This window comes from Antechinus flavipes, chromosome 4 (genome assembly GCF_016432865.1).
Source record: "Antechinus flavipes isolate AdamAnt ecotype Samford, QLD, Australia chromosome 4, AdamAnt_v2, whole genome shotgun sequence".
NCBI lineage: Eukaryota > Metazoa > Chordata > Mammalia > Dasyuromorphia > Dasyuridae > Antechinus > Antechinus flavipes.
In genome coordinates, this window is record NC_067401.1 from 187,795,092 (window position 1) to 187,817,420 (window position 22,329).

General features: G+C 33.9%; 1 protein-coding gene across 1 annotated transcript in view; it reads right to left on the reverse strand.

The window, feature by feature from the left end:
* Positions 1-6,018: 6,018 nt before the first annotated feature.
* The window catches only part of ZSCAN21 (zinc finger and SCAN domain containing 21), a 32,267-nt gene continuing 15,956 nt past the window's right edge, over positions 6,019-22,329 (reverse strand). The window contains exons 3-5 of the mRNA XM_051996671.1: positions 18,347-18,721; positions 16,620-16,779; positions 6,019-7,839 (exon numbers count right to left, since the gene is read on the reverse strand). Coding sequence (XP_051852631.1) covers positions 7,064-7,839; positions 16,620-16,779; positions 18,347-18,721 — 1,311 coding nt within the window. The 3' untranslated portion in view covers positions 6,019-7,063. The remainder of the gene's footprint in view (positions 7,840-16,619; positions 16,780-18,346; positions 18,722-22,329) is intronic.

The following is a 22,329-nucleotide window of genomic DNA, read 5'->3' on the forward strand; positions in this document are numbered from 1 at the left end:
AATTCTGATGGACATGGCACTCTTCAACAATAAGATGATTCAAACCAGTTCCAATTGTTCAGTGAAGAAAAGAGCCATCTATACCCAGAGAGAGGATTGTGGGAACTGAGTATGGTTCACAACATAGCATTTTCACTCTTTTTGTTGTTGTTTACTTGCATTTTATTTTGCATCTCTTTTTTTCTTGTGCAGCACAATAATTGTACAAATATGTATGCATATATTGGATGTAACGTATTTCTACCATGTTTCACATATACTGGATTACTTGCCATCTAGGAGAAGGTGTGGGGGAAGGAGTTGGGAAATTGGAATACTGGGTTTTGCAAGGGTTAATGTTGAAGAATTGTTCAAGCATATGTTTTGGAAAATAAAAAGCTTTAATTAAAAAAAAAAAGAGCTTTGATACAATATAACAAGAAATAATCAAAGAAAGTTATCCTTAAGTGATAAAACATAAGGGGAAAATAGAAATAGAAAAAAATCTACCAATCACCACCTCAGAGTTCCTATAAGGAAAACACCATACGAACACTATTGCTAAATTTTGAAACTTCCAGATCAAATACAAAATTTTACAAGAAACAACCAAACCCCCCCAAAAATCCAATTCAATTATGTTAGAGCTACAATTAGAATTGTACAGAATTTATTAGCAGCTACAATAAAAAAAAAAACACAGGTTCTGGAATATTATATATACACCAAAAGGTCTTGACTTGTGGCCAAAAATATATCCAGTGAAACCAAGCATAATATTGGGGGAAAAAAAAGATATTTAACAAACTGGGAGATTTTCAAGATTTTGTCTCAACTAAAAAGAAAAATTTAAGGGAAAAAGTAACCAAACCCACATAACAAGGGATCCAGGAAGAAAATGTCCAGTTACCACATTTGTCAAAGGAGACCCAAACTGGGGATCTCCTACATCCATCTCAGCAAAAATGTTCCTTCCCTAAGTTGTCTTTCTCTCCTAAATAGCAACTGGTATATCTTTATGGATCTGCTGAGGGGACCCCTAGTATAACATTAATCTAGCTGCCAATATCAAGCAGCCCTTTATATATGTGGTGTTTTTCCTCCTTTCCAAGCTAGAGTGGCTCAGACATATTTCCTCCTTCCCCCATTCTTGCCCTTCAGTTAAAACAGATCAAATTGGAGGGGGGTGGGGGTGGGAACTTCAGCCCTTGTTCTAGGGCAATGACTCCCATTTAATGCTTTGTGATGATGGTCCAAAGAGGTCACAATACGTATTTTTTTTAATGGCACTTTAAAGCAGTAAATAACTGTCTATTATTGTTATGTTTAAAGCATATAGGTTTGTTTTTGTAGAATTCAAAACTATCATGATAGTATATGCTACAAACTTGGTATTCACATAGGAATATATCAGACTGTTTCTAAACATACTAATTGTAGTTTCTCAAATCATATTGTTTTCAAAACATCTCATAATTTGAATACATTTGACTACAAATTGATTTTCAATGGCTGTTCAGATGCCTAGGGTACCCTCATTTGTATTTTACATATTCCAGTTGAATAGATTGCATATTCACCAATTACTTATAATCACACCTCATTATCTGTGCAATTGTATGATCAAGATGTTATGAATGTTTGCTTTCTTATGGCACACATATCAGATTGTATGAAAATTATCATTGCTATAAGAATTAGCATATTACATCACATTGCCATAAATCTACAGAAACAAGCCTAACATTGCTTTTCATTTCGGTATTAAGACTGTTTTATAGTTTAACCTTATCGTCTATGTAACTTTGTTAGAGGCAATTAGATGGCACAGTGTTGGACCTGGAATCAGAAAGACCCCAGTTCAAATATAGCCTCAGATATTTACAAGGTACAAGTCATATAACCTAAAGCTCCCTTTATCTCCTCAGTTACAAAAAAGAAATAATGGCATCTATCCAACAGAATTGTAAGAATCAAATGAGATATTTAGATTTTCAAATGAACTTGGCAATATTAAGTCAATTTTAGTAGTATAGCTAAGAATGAATTTAATGTTCCAGTGGTAAAAGAAAAGTCATTTCTGAAGAGATTCTTACCTTATAAAGGTTATAAATGTTGTTAAAAACAAAGGCAGGGATGTTGAGGTTCTAAAGGTCCCTAAAAGTTTGAGGTTGCAGACCTCAAAAGAATCTGTAGGCTTGAACCCATCTCCAAGTCAAGGGGTAAAGTTTATTATAATTATAACACCAATTGAATCAGGCTAAGTTCCAAAAGGATTCAACAAAGAACCAGGAGCAAGAAGATAAATTTATAGGAAAAATATAAAGACATGAGGTGTTTTATGTCACCGATATGCTAATTTTATGGCTTAGATTTAGAGTTCTCCCTCTAAGTTCTATCTACCTACTTAGGGTTCTATCTACCGAATAATCTAGTCCTCACCTTACCATTTGTCTCAGAAACCTGTTATCTTTGACCAATAGATTGTTATCTGGCATTCAGCAACATTTGTAATACTATATTATAATATTCCCAAGGCCAGGAGACTTTAGGATCATTGAGAAACAGATTGTTAGATTAATAGCACTCCTAAGATCTGGCATGAGGTCTTGATGGATTACTTTTTATAATAATTCTTATAGAATTACTAGATTAATTAATATATAGTAATTATTTACTAGAATTCTTATAGAATGTCTCACATAAAATATCTGTAATTATTTTATAACTAAGATGTTATAATTTCATATTTTATTTTATATGTATATATACTTATAGGTAGAATAAAATTTTGTTATGATTATGTAATATAAAATTTAATTTGAAATTTTTGGGGACAAAAGTTGTCTAGTTATTTTAAGCACTTAGATAAATCTAGGAGAATATTCTAAATGATTTACTAAATCCCTTGGAGGTTCATATTTTTTTTTTTTACTGTTGTTGAAAGGAACAGAAAATGTTGGGAATTATTGTTCTAGTGAAACTAATTCTAAAAGTCCCCCAGATTTATACAAAAACAAGTAGTTGTGAACAATTAGGTATAGTTGTGCTAAGTGGGTGAGGATGTCCTAATATTGGCAAGATAGAAATACCTTGTTTCTAAATCTTCTGATTAATTACTAATCCCATGTGTTAACTATGAATCATCTTGGTGATTCCATGTTTCAAAAACCAAATCTAAATTTCCTTATGGGAAAGGGTTTCATCATCATTTACTTATTTAACATGGGAATGGTGACATTATGCCACCTTTCATCACTCTCAAGAGCACCTAAACACTCACATTTCACCAACTGACTGGCCCAGGCATATGAGTGGTCTGAGCTGGGAAAGGCCCATAGTTAAACAATGATCCTATTCAAGCAAGGCTGTCCCCAAAAGGCAGAATCTAACTGCATGTAAAGCAAGCTGGTAAAGAGGAATAAGGAGTCCTAGGATTCCTTATATATTTTTAGGAAGAAAGTACAAATCTGGTCCTCTAAGCCCATTTCTTTTGAAAATTCCTATTTATGGAGTCAAAGTGCACAGAACTCTCCATTTTGTCTACCTAGAAAAGGATAAAGGGCAATTCCATCAAGAACTTTCCATTGATTCAATTGAATGTAAGAGCTCTAACTCTCCTAGACAATGCAGTTCTGCACCTAATAAAAATATGAACTCTCCCCATTAGCTCACACTCTTATTAGCTATTATTTATTCACAATCCATCAATCCTCTGTCTCTAGAGAAAGAAGCTTTAGAAAGTAATATGGCGAAGAGGGAAGGAATAGGATAAAATTTTGAGTTCCCACTTATTACTCCTACTCCTAGTTTTCTCCCTTGCAGGTCTAATCTTGGCAGGATTTAATACATTTACCAGAGAAATCTCTAAAGCAATGATCATGCATAGCCTACTAGTCCCTAACTTTGTGAACACTTTTTTTGTTGATGCATTGGCCAGTCCTCTGCTTTCCCCTTCAATTTTTTAAAGACTAAAAACTTATTTAGCCATCCCTTTAATCACTCAACTTTGTTGTTTATTGTTGGTGAGGTTTTATTTGGCAAAGCTACTGGAAAGATTCTCCAGCTCATTTTACAGATGAGGAAACTAAGGCAAACAGTGACTTATCTTGAATCACACAGCTAATGTTTGAGGCCACATTTGAATTTGGGTCTTCTTAACTCTAGGCATTGTAATCTATCCACCATACTGCCTAGCTCTCCAGTTGCCTAATAACTATTAATAAAAGCCAGTGAATAATTCTACTATCCCTATTCAAGGACATTAAGCATGTATCAGACCAAACTCACAGAATGAATGGGAGAATCTATCCCACTGAAAGGGTTCCTCTTAGACAAAGCTTTTGCTTCAAAAAGTCAAAATCCTATATCTGACCATTCTATCAATCAAGACTCCCTGTCTGCCGAGAAGAGAATATCTAGGAGAAGAAGCTAATCAACACTGTCAAATGCAGCAGAGGGATTTACAGGATCAGGACTGAGGAAAAAAGGCCATTATTTGATTTGACAGTCTCATTCAAAAGTGGGCTGTCCTGTTTCATCTGTGATATAACCAAGCAAATACTGTTATTAATCTCAAAGACTTTATAACATACCTCTCTTCTCATTCCCTAGCTCCCAAATGCTCCTCTCTCCTTTGCTCCATTGATCTTATTCCAATCACTATTCTAAACAAGATGACCTTGCCTTCACTTAACTACGATAAGAAGGATCCAGGACTTTTTTTGAATACAAATTTCTTGTATTCCATTTTCCCATAATTACTTAATCTATCCATCAGTCTTGGGTTATCTAATCCATTTCAGTGAACCCTTACCATTCCTCAACTCCCCATCCAACACATTTGATTCCCTGCCCAGTCACATTCAATGGTTGATAATCACTATGATGTACAAAGTGCTTTCCTCACAATAAAACTGAAGTTTGTGATGCATGTATTCTCTCCCCATTATCCTTAAGAAATTAAGGCTCTGAAAGGCTAAAGGATTTACTTAAAGCCACAATCTTAGACCTCTAACTCTATTGTAAAACTATTTCTGTGTTGCTAATATAAGTATTGTTAAATGTTTGCTCTCCTCATTTTAATCAATATATTCAAATTTCAAGAGGTTCATTCATTCTACCGAGATCTTGGATCTGTAATCCAAGTTTCTGTGACAGCAGATGGTAATGACTCAGTATCTAAACTATAATACTAGGATTCAGCTATGCTCACTTATATCCTGGTTATGTTTTTGATCATTATAAACACAATCTTCCAGGTCAGTCTCATTAAAGTGTGGTAACAAATCCTAGGTATCAAAGCTTGTTTCCCCTTTTCTCCCAGTTCCTCTAGACATCCTAATTTCTGTTCACCTACCTTTTTTTGAAAATTTGTACAGATTTCTTGATTGCTACATATTTGTAAAAACTTCAGACATGCCATCTGTCCCATCCCTCTGGTATTTATTTATTTTTATTGCTTATGCTGCTTATGTTTTGTGTCATCCTCATTCTGACATCCCAGCTGTTTCTTCTGGTCCATTGCTGTGCCCCTGATGCAGTGGTTAACTGAAAATGCAATTACAACTATTAACTTTCTAATTAAAAAAAAAAGTGTTGATGTATATAAAATACACACACACACATATAACATGCATACACATATGCAATATATATTAATACACACAAATATAAACAAACACACATACACACATGTATACTTGTGAACTCTTCTTCCAATGCCTTAATATGGCATGGGATAACTCTGGGAGTCTCAAAACCTATACTAACATGGTATAAGTTCTTGTAGGCCCTACATCAATCTATCATCCAAGGACAGCATAAGTATGTTCAAAGATGCTTATCAGCAAGGTTACATCTTTGCATGCCTACAGTGTTACATATTTTTCTGGCCACAGCAACTTTTGAAAACCATATACAAAGTTGAGGGGTTGCAATCTTTTCAATGAAGAGGTTGAGGTTGTGATATGCATCAGTAAAGGGAGTATCCATACTAATGATATTTGAAGTACATGACACAACAGTTAAACACAAAAATTTTTATGACTACTGTATTTAAAGATGAAATATGCAGAACAAGCTTTAAAGGGAAAAAAAAAACAGGTTAGGTACAATGTTATTTTTTAAAAAATTAATCCTTATTTATTAAAATTGCTCTTTAATCTAATCTAATTCTGGTTTTATCTCACCTTGGATCTTAGCATCATATCTATCCTGAAGTGAGTACATGGTTCCCAGATTTCAGGCCACTGAACCCTATAGGGTTAACTATATTAAGAATCTTGTAACTTCAACAGTTATAGGATATGACCAAATCATATAATCATATGATTGCTGTGAACAACTAGTGGCTTCTCCATTTTCTTGCTGTATAATTTCCTAGTCTTTCTAGTTCTCAAATGGCATGAGGAAGAAACTGCAGCCTTTATGTTTGTATCTTCTCTCCCTGTTTATTTTATTTTCCTCTGGTCTAGTGATAAAACATGCAAAACATATCTATGTCTGAGAAATAAATCCTTTGGATCAAAAATGATCTTACACTTTATTCTTCAAGGATTAACCTTACTCCTTCTCAACAGGTACTTTTAGCTACTGGCTAAGATCTTCTAGCATTTTCTAGGCAATGATGCCATTACCAACTGCTACACTGATATTCAGGAAAGATAAAGTAGCAGAAAAGAGGGGAAGAGTCAAGATCTCAAAGGTGTAGTCTAAAGTGAAATAAGCATTGATTCCCTTGGGTGGTAGCCAGAGGTCACTAGTTACAAGGTAGTATTCTGTTTGGGGGTTGTGTTAAGCTTTTAGTGATTCTTTACTGATTCCCCATCCTAATTTCTAAAGGAAATATAAAAGTAAGGGGATTGTGTATGTATGTTGGGGAGAAATGGAAATAGGATGTTTAAGACCTTTCTGCTTTTGACCATTACAGCTCAGATCTGAGGGCCTTCTCAGACCCATTAACCAGAAAAATAGCTATTCTCTGCTTAGTCTTTGTTTCTGGGAATTTTCAATTCTTCTAGCTTTCATGTAGTACTTATTATGACTGAAGTTTAAGTTACCAATTACATCTTTCTTTTATTTATTATAATGTAGAGTTTTTCTCCACTGATTCCGCTTTTACATTTAATAAGGAAGAATCAAATTCTGAGTTTTCCCCATATCTACCATGTTTTTCTGCCTTCGGCATGTGTACTCTCTGATGTTGAGAAAGGTTTGATTTAGTACAGAAGGCTTTCTCACATTTATTACAATGATAAGGCTTCTCCTTAGAATGAATTCTCTGATGTTTAATAAGATTTGAACTATGACTGAAGGTTTTTCCACATTCATTACATTTATACGGTCTCTCTCCAGTGTGAAGTCTCTGATGTGAAATAAGACCTGCTTGCTGACTAAAGCTTTTTCCACATTGATTACACTGGTATGGTTTCTCTCCAGTATGGATCCTATGATGCTGAATAAGGCTGGCTTTGCTTCTGAAAGTTTTTTCACATTCTTTACATTTATAGGGTGTCTCCCCAGTGTGAATTCTCTGATGTTTACTAAAGTCTGAGCTATTGCTGAAGTTTTTTCCACACTCAACACATTTATAACATCTCTCTCCTGGGCAGAGTTTACGATGGATTAAATTTGAGACTTCTCTTGACCCACTCTCTTGGAAAGAGTATTTCCTTGTTCTCTCTCCTATAGGTTTTTCCCACTGCCTTTGTAATGTACTCTCATGATCATGTGTGTCTTTGTAATTGTTTTTCTCAGCAACATCACCTATGAATCTTCCTGATACCACTGCTGGAGGTTCTACTTTGGATATTTCATTTTTAGGTGTTGACTCTTCATTCTGAAGCTTGGACTGACAATCTGAAACAATAAATAGAATAGGCACATGTCAGTTCCCTGTGCAAGGAGAAGACAACTAACGGACTCTGCCCTCTAATTTGAAAGGTATTTGAATTCAGCTCATAGTATGTATATGGATGAAGACATAAGGTTTTAGCCATAAGCTCTGTCTCCCTTGTTGTACTTGTTGTATTTAGAAATCAAATAACTAAAAAAACTATGGGGGACGGGTGGAGAAGGATAATGTGATTATACCACTTATTCCTTGAAACAAGAACCTTGTTATGTTGTGTTTAATTGTCCTGTGGTTAGGGAGGGAAAAAGGTGTGTTATAGTGAACCTGGATGGTTAAATAACCCGAAAACAAATAATTTGGGGAAAAACTCCCTATACGATAAGAAAACTAGGGAAAATGAAAAGCAGTTTGTCAGAAATTAGGTTTATACGAATATCTGACAATACATACTACAACAAACTTAAAATGAGTATCAGTCATGCCATTAAAAAAGCCATAATAGAATCAGATCAGATCCTTTTAACTGCGTGGTTAGAATTCTTAACTAAAGAAGGAATGCAAAGGGATCACAGAAAATAAAATAAATCACTCTGATTGTATGAAATTGAAAATATATCCATTAGGAAAGGAGAGAGGGCAGGGAAAAATTTATATAAAGCATGTCACTACATGCTAGGCACTTTATTAAGTGCTTTTAAAATATATCTAATTTGATTCTCATAAAAACCCTTGGGAGTAACTTGATATCTCCATTTTACAATTAAGGAAACTGAGGTAAATTATGACAAAACTCAGGATTACAAAGTTAATAACTATCTGAGGTCAAATTTGAACTCAAATCTTTCTGACTCCAGTTCATGCACTCCATATGCAATCTAGATGCTTTAGAATAAAGGAAATATCTGAATCAAATATTAAATATTGCTGATTAATAAAGTCTGATATCCAAGAAATATGACACTAACACAAAAGCATAAAAACAAGAATTTCCCCCAATAGATAAGTGGTAAGAGAACAAAGAGAAAAAACTAATTAAAAGATTTGTAAACTATTAATGACCATATAAAAACAAGACAAAATTAATAATAAGAAGAATGCAAATCAAAGTAGTTCTTTAGGTTCAGGAAATTGGCAAAGATGACAGATGGAAATAGTTCATGTTGGAAAAGTTGTAGAAAGAAAGGCATATTATTGGTCCAACCATTGTGGAAAGTAATCTGGAAATTATGCAACAAAATATTAACAGCAACACTTACAGCAACTATAACAGCAACATATTTATGATGTTTATTAAGGGACCAAATCAGTATAAATTAGGGAAAACATAGAAGAAATGGTTGGCTGGTTAAAAAAAAAACCTTTTTTTAGGGAGGTTGAGGGAGACAGAAATAAGGAATGGAGACTCGTTTACCCAGTGAAATAATCTACTACATAACAAGAATTTCTTTTTAGGGATTGTAGCTCAGAAAGACCACCCTAGGAGACAGAGAAAAAAATCAGCTAATTAAGAAATAAAAATGCTAAGTATCACTAGCCAAATTAAAAATTCTGTTGGGGGCTGGAATACTGGCCAAAGGAAGAGGTTTGAGTTAACCCCTCTACTCCCACAACACCAAGTGGGGGGTTACATAAGACCTGGAGAGTGTGGTCTGGGACAGCTATGTGTCAGGAAGAGATTTAGGACTTTGGCAGGAAGCTTTTGAGACCCCATAAACTTCCTTACTGATTGCTTTTATCCTTCTGTAGTATGGACTGTTGGAAATGTCTTTATTAAAGGAACTGTTTATCTGAACTCTTAAGCTCCAAGCGACTGACTCACTGTACTAGTTGTAGAACCATGATCAGGTTAACACCCATAGAAATTATAAAACACTCAAAAATGAAATTTTAAAAAGATCTTTAACAGAAGGAAGACTCTTAGGATTTTCACTTTTGATAAAGTTGTTAAAAATTCAAAAATTATAAAAATAAGAATTTTTGTGAGGGAAATGGTTCAGGGTAAGTTATTTCTACTCAAGCATGAAATTAGAACTAGGTTAAAATTAAGCATGGCTTATTATAATGAAAGATTAATGGGAAAGGTATTAAATTATACCTTGGTGTTAGGATTCTTACAAGGTACGAAGTTAAGTTGTCTAATTTTATCATGGTACTTAACAGTTCTCTAGCTCAGAGTTTACACCTTTAAGAGATCATATATAAGGAGCTCCCACAAGCCAACTAGAGAATTTGGGAGATTCACAAGTCATAGCTCCCACAAGCCCATTCTCGGAGGAGGAATTGTCAGATCCATTTGTTATTCCACCATTGTGCTGGCTGGAGGCTTTGGATTCAGAGGGAAATCAAGGCTGAAGCTGGCAGAGGCAAAGGACTAGTAACAAGAGCTCTCGAAACTAAGGAAAACTAACCAGGCTATTTTGAAGGAGACAATAAAGGACTTTAACAGTTGGCTGTATTTGAGGTGATTATTGATTTGAACTGAAAGGAAGGAAGCCCCACAAGAAACCTGTTCCCAGAGAACAATTATATTTTAGAGAAGAGAACATTACACTTAGGTATTATATAAATAGAATTTCTATGCTAATTTATATTTTATATATATATATATACATACATACACACACACACACACACACATATATATATTTATGTATGTATATGTGCTTATTAAGTTTTATGTGTAATAATTTTAATAAAAATTACCAAATTTTCTGTGGTATGATAGAAAGAGCATTGTCTTAAGAGACAGAAAACTTGAGTTCTTGTCTTAAATTAGCTAACAATTAACTCTCTGACTTCAGCCAAATCACAATTTCATTGAACCTATTTCCTGAGCTACAAAACAAAGTCTCATAAGGATGTTGTATTTTTTGTAAAGTATAAAATAATGATGATTATAAATTATACCTAAGGAAAATATTGTCTAATTAATTAGTTAGAAAACAATTAAAACAATTAAATACCTATTAATTGTCAGGCACTATGCTAGGTTCTGGGCATAGAGGCAAAAAGAAACCTTCTATTTGGTGAAACGTAGTCACTCATACAATTAATATATAGTAAGCTATATGGGAGTAGGGAGTTAGTATCAGTTAGGAAGATTTAGAAAGGCCTTTAAGGCAATAAACCTTGATGGAAACTAGACTGAGGGTGAGGAAAGAGTACATTTTTAGCAACATGAAACACTTGTGCAAAAGTAAAAAGAAGGAAAATGGAATATCACGTGCAGAAAATAAATTTAGTTACTAAACCAAATCTGGCTGCAAAAGATAAAGTAATATGTTAATAATCCTAGGAAATAAGCTAGAGAAGAAATGTGAAGGTCTTTAAAAGCCAAATAGATGAGTTCATATTTCTTCCTAGTAGAGAAATGATAGTCAGAAATACTTTTTAGGCTATCACTTTGGTAGTTATGAAGAAGATAAATTAGATGCAGAAAGACCAATTATAACTGGTAATAGTCCAGGAAAGAGGTGATGAGGACTTGAAAGAGGGTGATGGCTGTGTAAATGAAGAAACAGGTAGAGAGGCAAGAAATTTAAATTAAAAAAGAATTGGTATATAATTTAATATGAAGAGAGACAAAAGAACCGAGGACCACTCAATTAATAAGTACATATTAAGTATTTACTATTGTAGACACTATGAGGGTGTTAAGTACACAAAGATAAAAAAATAAAACTACTCCTGCCCTTAAATAGTTTACATTCTGTTGAAATGACTCTTAGGTGTTATGAGCCAGAACTTGAAACAAGGTGTTAACTCACTGGAATTGATAGAAACAATGTTTATGTTTACACCTTCCAGAGTTCCCACATTAACTCACACATTAAAGTTCACAAGTCTGGAAGATTTACAAATTACACCTCCCACAATCCCACTTTCAGAGGAGGGGTCAACCTTTGGGTTCACACTTTTAAGAGATCATATATAAGAAGCTCTTAGAGCCTCAGTCAGAAGAGTCAGTAGAGGAGTCAGTTGGAGAAGATTGAGAACAAAGGATTCAGAAGAGGAGAGGCTGAAACTGACAGAGGCAAAAGACTAGCAACAAGAGCTCTCGGAACCAAACCGGACTATTTTGGAAGAGACAATAAAAGACTGAATTTTTATCAGCTGGCTGCGTTTGAGGTGATTATTGATCTGAACTGAAACTAAGGCTGCCTCCAGAAGCCCCCTGAGAAGCCTGCTCCCAGAGAACCATCATATTTTAGAAAAGAAGAACACTACACTTAGGCAAGCAAAAAGATAGTGGTGGTCTTGACAGAAATGGAGAAGTTAGGAAGACAGGTACATTGTTGGAGGGAAAATGAAGTTTTTTTTGAGTTTGAGGTGTCTGTGGATTATCTATTTTGAACTGTGCAATACTAATAAGTGTTTCAGGGCTGTGGCTGAGGTAAAAGGCTAAGAAAGCATACATATATGTGATATTCATTTGTATAGAGATGATAAATTGAACCATGGAGGAGAGAAAAGGAGAGAGAAGGAAGGAGAGAGGCAGGGAAAGGGAGAAGGAAAGATTGAGAGGAAAAAGAGAAAAAGGAGGGGAGAAGAGAAGAAGAGGGGAGGGGAAGAGAAGATTAAGAAGAGAGTCCAGGACAGGGTTTGGGAGTATATTCAAAGTTTTGGCTTGGATAATGATCCAGCATACATTCCAGAAAGATGATCAAACTAGTAGAATAATACTATAAGTATCCTAATACTGTCACAGAGGGAAACATTATAAGCTCAGACCTTGGAAGCCTTGGTTAAATCTCCTTAATTTATAGTTGAGGAAATTAAAGCCTGAATATGCAGGAGGTGAGGTCAAGACAAGACTGAGAACTAAGAAAAGGCTATTGGAGAAAAACTAGTGATTTTTGTGAATTTTTTTGTTACTCCTTAACTGAAATTACTGAATCCATGTAGTTCTTCATTGATTCTCTGGGATTCCCTAAGCAAGCCATCATATCATCAACAATTAAAGACAATTTTGTCTCTTATTTGCCTTTAATTTCTTTCTCTTGTCACATTATTATGGCCAGCATTTCTAAAACTATGTCAAATAATAGTGGGGAAAGGGTCCATTCTTGTTTTATTCCTGCATTTATTCAGACAGATTCTGGTGGATTCCCACTGTAAATAATAGTAGTTTTTGGTTTCTGATACGTGTGTGTGTGTGTGTGTGTGTGTGTAGTCATACTAAAAATGGCCCTTCTATGTCTATGTTTTGTAAGATTTGTTAACATAAGTGTTACACTCTAATATAACAGTATGAAATATTTTGTTTTTTTACTTTAATTTTATTAGGAACTTGAGAGACATTAATAAACATGAACAGCTCTACTTTGTTTTAAATATATTAAATGTGTTCATTGATATAAATATATATAATCTTTCTGATGTTAAACCACATTTGTGTCCTGAAGATTGTTTGTTATTGTTCATTTAATTAGTCCTCATTTGGGGTTTTCATGGCAAAAGGTGATTCCTTCTCCAGATCATTTTACAGATAAGGAAATCAAGGCAAGTAAGATTAAGTGATTTGCCCAGAGTCACATAGCTAGTAATGGAGACTAGATTTGAACTCAGGAAGATGTTTCTTCTTGACTCCAGGAGCAGTACTCTATCCACTGTGCCACCTAGCTGATCATCCTGAAGATATATACAACTTAGTTTTAGGGAGTATTTTTTATATGTTATTAAAATCTGTCAGCTAGGATTTTATTTCAAATATTCAATTAATATTCATTAGTGATATTGTTTATCTTACTTTGTTTTATCCTACCCTTGGTTTAGGTATCAGGAATATATCTTTCTCATAAAACAATCAAAGATAAGAAATGGAAGATAATTTTGCATCACCTAACATATCCCTCTGATTTTTATAGTAAAAAAAAAAGTGAAGTAGTATGATTTATTTTGCAATTTTAAGAATAAAGCTATAATTATTTTTAAAATATTTGCTGGAATTCACTTAAAAATCAGTCTGAATGAGAAAGTTTTTTCTTGGGTAGTTGAGTTCCTATACAGAAAATCAGAATTATTTTTTTTCCCTGAAAGTGAATTAAGATTTCTAGTTTTTGTTCTGTCAATTTGGTATTTACTTATTTTTATTGTTGAAGTTTTTTATTTTCAAAACATATGCAAGGATAGTTTTTCAACACTGACCCTTGAACAACCTTGTGTTCCCATAATTTGGCTTTTTTAAAAAAAGCTATTTCTCTATTTTAAATTCTTAATTTTGCTGGGATATAATTATGGATAATAGATTCTGACAATCCTTTTTACTTTTTGTTATGATTTCAACTTGTTTTTCTATTATTTTAGTAATTTGATTTTTTCCCCCTCTTTTCTTTAATATCTTGGGGTCAATCTGCAACACATATTTATAGAGTCTGCAACACAAGACTTATAGAGACACAATTATAAAATACTTCTCAAAGAAATAATAATGGAAAGCAATTTGGAACTATGTCCAAAGGGCTATAAAACTGTGCATACCCTGTGATCCAGCAATATCATTATTAAGTCTATCTCAAAGAGGAAAGGACCCACATATACAATAATGTTTTTAACAACTCTCTTTGTGGTGACAAAGAATTGGAAATTGAGGGGATGCCCCTTAATTGGGGAATGGCAGAACAAAGTATGGTATATGAATGTAATGGAATACTATTTTGTTATAAGCAATGATAAACAGGTAGAGATGCTGAGTAAAGTGAGCAGAACCAGAACATTGTACAGTAACAGCAACATTGCATGATAAGCAACTTTGAAAGATTTTGCTTTTCTCAGTAATATAATGATCTAAGATATTGATAGATATGATAGATAGAAAATGCTATCCATATACAGAGAAAGAATTATGAAGTCTGAATGCAGATTGAAGCATACTATTTAAAAATTTTTTTTTGTGTGTGTCTCATGGATTTTCCTTTTCTGACTTTTCTTTCACAACATGACTAATATAGAAATATATTTAATATGATTGTACAGGTATAATCTAAATCAGATTCCTTGTTGTCTTAGAGTAGGGGAGAAAGAAAGGAGAAAAAAATGGAAATCAAACTCTTACAAAAGTAAATATTGAAAACTATCTTTACATGTAACTAGAAAAAGCAAAATATTAAGTGAAAAAAAGAAATAAAGAACAATTTAAATAACTTGGAGGAATATTAAGTGCTCATGACTGTGTTGCCAATGTAATACAAAAAATGATGAATCTACTTGAATTAATTCATGGATTTAGTGCTATCCAATGGGAATACTTCATAGTTAGACATAATTACAATAAAAATTATTTACAGGAACAAAAGGTCTAGAATCTCATGAGAAACAGTGAAAAAAAGATAGTCATTGGGGGAAAAGTTTTTTAAACTTCATGTTACATATCTTGTTGAAACTAGACATTTCAGGGGTTGTGATGTGGGGCTATCTAATATGTGAGGAGAAAGAATATTATTGGCAGTGGGAAAAATTTGTACAAAAGCAAAGAAATGGAAAATAGAATGTTATATATAGAGAATACCAAGCAGCTCAATTTGGCTGTGTAAGAAAAAGTAATATTCATAAAAATTATTTGATACTGGCTTTAAAATAAAAAAGATCAATGAGAAAAGGTTTGAAAAAGAAGACTTTAGTCTGCATCCAATAACCTAATTCAATAAACTATTTGGGAAAGAACTCCCTATTTGACAATATCTGCTAGAAAAATTAAAAAAAAAACAGTTTGGAAAAGATTAGATTTAAATAAAACATCAATTGGATTTAATAATTAAGAAATTACTGGGGAAGGCAATTTCAACTAAGTGATGAAGGTGGAATACAAGTTGCATGAAGTGGAAACATGTTGAGATCAAGCACTACTATTTACTAGGTAGGGAAAGTCAGTTGAAAGGTTGTACCCTAGAGACTGGGCCAGATACAATTTTGAATAATCTTATAAATCTATTTAAGATTTATCAGGATTTCTAAGCTCCTTATATTCTCTGCAAGACAAGACAGAGAAACCGGTCTGTATAGAACTGTATGCCTATGTTTGTAATACTACCAAGAGAAAATAAACATGATTTGTAAATGTACCAGAATTTATAAAGTAGTAACAAATCTTGAACATGCATGTTGCAGTCCTTAGAATATAAACAGAAAGAAACTTGTGTATTGACAACTGCAAGAAGATCCAGTCTTTCTTTCATGACATGTTTCACTAAGTGAATGTACCTTAGTGTGCAACTATTTCCTTTGAACACATGTTTCATGCACTTCCTTTAAGCAATTTATATCTTTCCTCCTTAAAATCACTTAGACTACCTCAAATAGCATCAGTCAGTGATATCCATACCCCATTCTTGCCTAAAATGACAACTGGCACTTTCAGAATATTACAAATCCCTCTTTTTGCTAAGAAGAATTCTTATGTTCTCTCACTGTCAATACTGCTACCTATAAAGCAGACCTTTATCTCTACTTTACCTTCCAGTATCTCCAGCCTATTTGTTCCCTAGCAAAAATAAGACTTATAACTACCTCCAGATCTTACCCAACTCCTTGCTAAGAGCAAGGAGCTTCCTTGGTCACTTCCAAAGTCTTCAAGTATGAAATTTTAATATTCAATCCTTCTGTAATTGTCTGATACATGGACATCTTATTTTTTCAACTAGATTAAAAATTTCCTGAAAGCACAGATTCATCTTACACTTTTATTTTTGGTATCCTCCACAGTGCTGGGCACATATTAGGTCTCAAGTACATTTACCTACTCTAAACCAACCTACCCTTCCCTCTCCTCAAATGAATCCATTCTCACCAATCTTTTGGACAATATGAGGCTCCACAGATTCACATTTCAACTGGCTCTCCATGGCTTGAATCCGAATGCTTGATGACTTCCTTAATGTCAATGGAGCTGGGAACAGGGGTGTCACCCCTTCCCAGAATAATGCTTGTTCTTGGGTATGGGCTGAGACCTAGAAACAATTAGGTGAAGTTAAACTTATAATCAATCAATAAGTATTAGTTAAGTACTTACGACATGTGAGGCACTACAACAAGCAATGAGAATATAATGATAAAAATAATAGAGGAGATACAAACATTACCTACAAATGCATATATGTATATCTTTTTAAAAAATATTTTTAATTCATATTGCTTTATGAATCATGATAAGAGAAAAGAAATCGCCCAATCATTCTTTAGTATGAGATTATTTAGTTTCCAATTATTTTTTGGTCTACTTTTCTGTGGCTTTTTATTGAATGTAATTTTCAATGCATCATGGTCTGAAAAGGATGCATTCACTACTTCTGCCTTACTGCATTTGAGTTTGAGGTTTTTATGTCCTAATATATGGTCAATTTTTGTATAAGTTCCATGAACTGCTGAAAAGAAGGTGTATTCCTTTCTGTCCCCATTACATTTTCTCCAGAGATCTATCATATCTAATTTTTCTAGTATTCTATTTATCTCTTTGACTTCTTTCTTATTTATTTTGTGGTTTGATTTATCTAATTCTGAGAGTGCAAGGTTGAGATCTCCCACTATTATAGTTTTACTGTCTATTTCTTCTTGCAGCTCTCTTAATTTCTCTTTTAAGAATTTAGATGCTACACTACTTGGTGCATATATGTTTAATATAGATACTTCTTCATTATTCATTCTACCCTTTAGCAAGATATAGTGCCCTTCCTTATCTCTTTTGATTAGATCAATTTTTGCTTTAGCTTGATCTGAGATCAGGATGGCTACCCCTGCTTTTTTGGCTTCACCTGAAGCATAGTAGGTTTTGCTCCAACCTTTTACCTTTAACCTGCATGTATCACCCCGCTTCAGGTGTGTTTCCTGTATACAACATATTGTAGGATTCTGGCTTTTAATCCATTCTGCTAACCGCTTCCTCTTTATAGAGGAGTTTACCCCGTTCACATTTATGGTTAAAATGACCAATTCTGTATTACTTGCCATCTTGTTAACCCTGGTTTATGAGGAGAAAAGAAATCGAACAAAAGGGAAAAACCATGAGAGAGAACAACAACAAAGAGGCACAGAAAAGAGAAGTGAACATTAACATGTGTTGATTTACATTCAATATCCATAATTCTTTTTCTGGATGAAGATGGCATTTTTTATCTAAAGTCTATTGGGATTGTCTTGGAAGATATATGTATATCTATTAGTGAGTACATTCAGAATTCATATAATGTGGTTTTGTGAGGGAGTACCCCAATAGCTAGGAGGCCCAAGAAAGGCTTCTTAAATAAGATGGCAAAACCATTTGGAAAACCAGTTTAAAATCTGAAAAAAGATCTCAAGGAACAATGCTCAGAGACAAAAGGCACTAGAAAAAGAAACCAGCTGCTTTCAGTCAACAAAGTATCAGGGAAACAGAAGAGACAAAAACCTAAATAGTTTTTTCTTAAATTTAAAATGTTTTAAACTCAGTAACTCTGTCCCAAACTCTGTGCCTACATTCCCTCGTTGCAGTCTAGAAGTCTACACCCTTGGTCTCCAATAACACAAAATCATTCTCTCTACCTGCTGTCCTGGTTCATCCAGTTCTCTCTCCAAATCTTCCAGTAACATCACTACCTCCTCACCACTTTCAGGATGTCGTTCCTGCAACCATATCTGGAGCTCCTCTGGCAGGATACTCAGGAACTGCTCAAGCACCAGCAGTTCCAAGATCTCTTCTTTAGTGTGCATCTCTGGTCTCAGCCACTCACAACAGAGTGTCCGCAGTCGGGTCAGAGCCTCTCGAGGACCAGGTGTCTCCTGGTAGCAGAGCTGTCTGAAGCGTTGCCGCCAGATCTCCTGGTTGGGGTGACTGTTACTTTGCAGACTAGATTCTTGCTCCCAAGTGGGATCATCTTCCACCTTGATTATTATAGGCCCATCCTGATCCTGTAGAGCCTGGGGAGAAAGGATGGCAGTCTCTTTGGATTCTGCAGTCATCATACAGGCTTATAAGGTGGTCTCCCTCCAGACAGGATCTGTATTGCTACTATCAAATTCCAATTGTCCTTTAGGCACCTAGAGATTCCTGAAGAGCTTCTCTTTATGATATTCTTTAAGGAAAAAAAATTCTTATTACTAAAGAGTAGCTGACATTTATTAGTATATATTCACACCAACCTCACTAGACCTTCCACTTTATAAATGAATGATCTTAGTTGAACTTCAAAAACAATTCTGATTTCTATTCTCTTTGAAGCTACTACAAGTTCAATTAATTCAAAATGTATTAAATAACTCCTATATGCAAAGTACTCTGCTAGTTTGGGATATAAAAACAAATGAAAAAAGTCTCTACCATGAAGGAACTTGTGTTTCATTGAGAGAGACAGCCTATCAACAGAAGAAAACATTATGAAGAAAGAAAGAATTCTATATTTTGTATAGAAAATTTTTATGGCAGATATTAAGGATATAGAAAATTGATTAGGGCTTCAGATTTTGATCTTTTTATCGTTTTATAGAGGAGAGAGCCTTTGAGCAGAAACCATAAAAAAGGCTAAGGATTCTAAGATGTATAAGTGAAGAAAGCACACATCTCAGACTTGGGAGTACCTATTTAGAGATATAGAAATGATTACAGAATGCCAAGCTTAGTGAAGAATGAGGAGCCCAATTTAGCTTGAAGACAGAATGTGTAAAATACGTGATGTGAGTGAAATATGTTTAGAAATGCAAGCTGGGAGGAGTATTTTATCCTACAAACTAGAAGGATCTGGAAATTTTTAAGTAGAGGAGTGGCATGGTCTTATCTAAGATTACTTTGGCAGATTAAGGAGAATGTTTTAGAGAAAGCTAAAACCAGAACGAGTAGAAAAAACTTTCATAGGAGGGATGTCCAAGTACAGGTAGTAAAGGGCTTACCTATGGAAGAAGAGAAACTAATAATATAAAAATAACAAGAGAATGGAGAGGCAAGGAGGACTCAGAGGTTACAAATCATGAATAAAAGAATGGTGATACCCTTGACATAAATAGAGAAGTTTTGAGAAACACCTATTGTAAAAGTGTTGTATAGAAAATTTTTATGGCAGATATTAAGGATATAGAAAATTGATTAGGGCTTCAGATTTTGATCTTTCACAAGTTTTCCTTAACTAAGTTAATTGAAGATAACTAAAAGTTTAAAAACAAATAAAATCAAGATTAAGAAAAACTGCAGAAATACCCTGTGCTGCCACATAGGCAGAGTACCAGGACAATTCACTGAAATCAGTATTTGTAGCTGGCTTGACAATTTCATAGAGAGTTACTTAAACAAGTTACTTAAAAAAAAGATAAAAATTAATTTGTGATATTTGCTTTACTAAAACACAATAAAAATGTGTAGTAAAGGGCCATGGATAAACAGACCAAAAATTAATTATAAACTAATCAATCTAATCCTAAAGAATGAGCAAGTCAAAAAACAAATCACAGAAACAATAATTTCATCCAGAAAGTACAATAATTTGACAACATACCAAAACTTATGAGATGCAGCTAAAGAAGTTCTTAGGGGACATTTTATATCCCCAGATGCTGACATGAGTAATATAAAGAAAAAGGAGATCAATGAATTGAGCATGCAACTAAAAAAGCTAGAAAAAGAATAAATTAAAAACCTCCAATTGAATACCAAATTATAAATTCTGAAAAACAAAGGAGAGATTAATAAAATTGAAAGTAACAAAATTTTGAACTAATAAAACTAAGAGTTGGTTTTATGGGAATATCCTCCAACAAAACAAATAAATCTTAGGTTAATTTGATTAGAAAAAGGGAAAAAGCAACAAACAAATTATTGGTATTAAAAATGAAAAGGCTGAACTTACCATCAATGAAGAGGAAATTAAAGCAATAACAAGGAGATATTTTGCCTGTCTGCCAATAAATCTGACAATCTAAGTGTAATAGATGAATATTTTAAAAATTTAGATTGCTCAGATTAACAGAAAAGGAAATCAAGAGTCCCATTTTAGAAGAAGAAATTGAACGAGGCATCAATGAACTCCCTCAGAAAAAATTTCCAGGGCGAGACAGATTTACAAGTGAATTCCACCAAACACTTAACAATTCCAATACTATATAAATTAATTGGAAAAATTAACTAAAGAAGAGGGTCTACCAAGTGCTTTTTATGATAAGATACAATGCTGATATCTAAATCAGGAAGAACCAAAACAGAGAAAGAAAATTATAGACCAATTCTCCTAATAAATATTGATGCAAAAATCTTTTTAAAAAACTTTTTTTAGTTTATTTTAGTTTCTTCAATATATGTAAAGCGGATTTCAATATTCACCTTTGCAAAACCTCCCCTCTCTCCCTCCATGTGATGCAAAAAAAAAAAAAAAATTAAAGCTTTTTATTTACAAAACATATGCATAGGTAATTTTTCAACACTGATCCGTGCAAAGCTTTCTGTTTCAAATTATCCCCTTCTTCCCCCCATTCCCTCCCCTAGATGGCAGGTAGTCCAATACATGTTAAAGATGTTAAAATATATGTTAAATCCAATATATGTATAAATATTTATACAGTTATCTTGCTGTACAAGAAAAATAAGATCAGGAAGGAAGGAAAAAAAACCGGGAAAGAAAACAAAATGCCAACAAACAACAGAAAGAGTGAGAATGCTATGTTGTTGTCCACACTCAGTTCTCATGGTCTTCTCTCTGAGTGTATATAGCTCTCTTCATCGCTGAACAATTGGAATTCGTCTAAATCATCTCATTGTTGAAGAGAGCCATGTTCATCAGAATTGATCATCAAATAGTCTTTTTGTTGCCATGTATAATGATCTGATTCTGCTCATTTCACTTAGCATCAGTTCATGTAAGTCTTTCCAGGCCTCTTTGCAATCATCCTGCTGGTCGTTTCTTACAGAACAATAATACTGCATAGCATTCATATACCATAATTTATTCAGCCATTCTCCAACTAATGAGCATCCATTCAGTTTCCAGTTTCTTGCCACTACAAAGAGGGCTGCCACAAACATTTTTGCACATGTGGGTCCCTTTCCCTCCTTTAAGATATCTTTGAGATATAAGCCCAGTAGAAACACTGCTGGATCAAAGGGTATACAAAATTTGATAACTTTCTGGCATAGTTCCAAATTGTTCTCCAGAATGGTTGGATCCGTTCACAGTTCCACCAAAAAAGTCAGTGTCCCCAGTTTTCCTACATCCCCTCCAACATTCATCATTATCTTTTCCTGTCGTGTTGCAAAAATCTTAACAGATTATTAGCAAAAAGATTACAGTAACTTATCACCAGGATAATACATTTTGACCAAGTGGAATTTATCCCGGGAGTGTAAGATTGGTTCTACACCAGGAAAACTATCAGTATAACTGACCATTATCAATGAACTAAAGTAACAGAAATCATATGATCACCTCAATGCAGAAAAAGCATAATGACAAAACACAACATCCATTCCTAATAAAAATATTAAAGAACAAAGGAATAAATGGAGTTTTCCTTAAAATAATATGTAGCATATATCTAAAATCATCAGC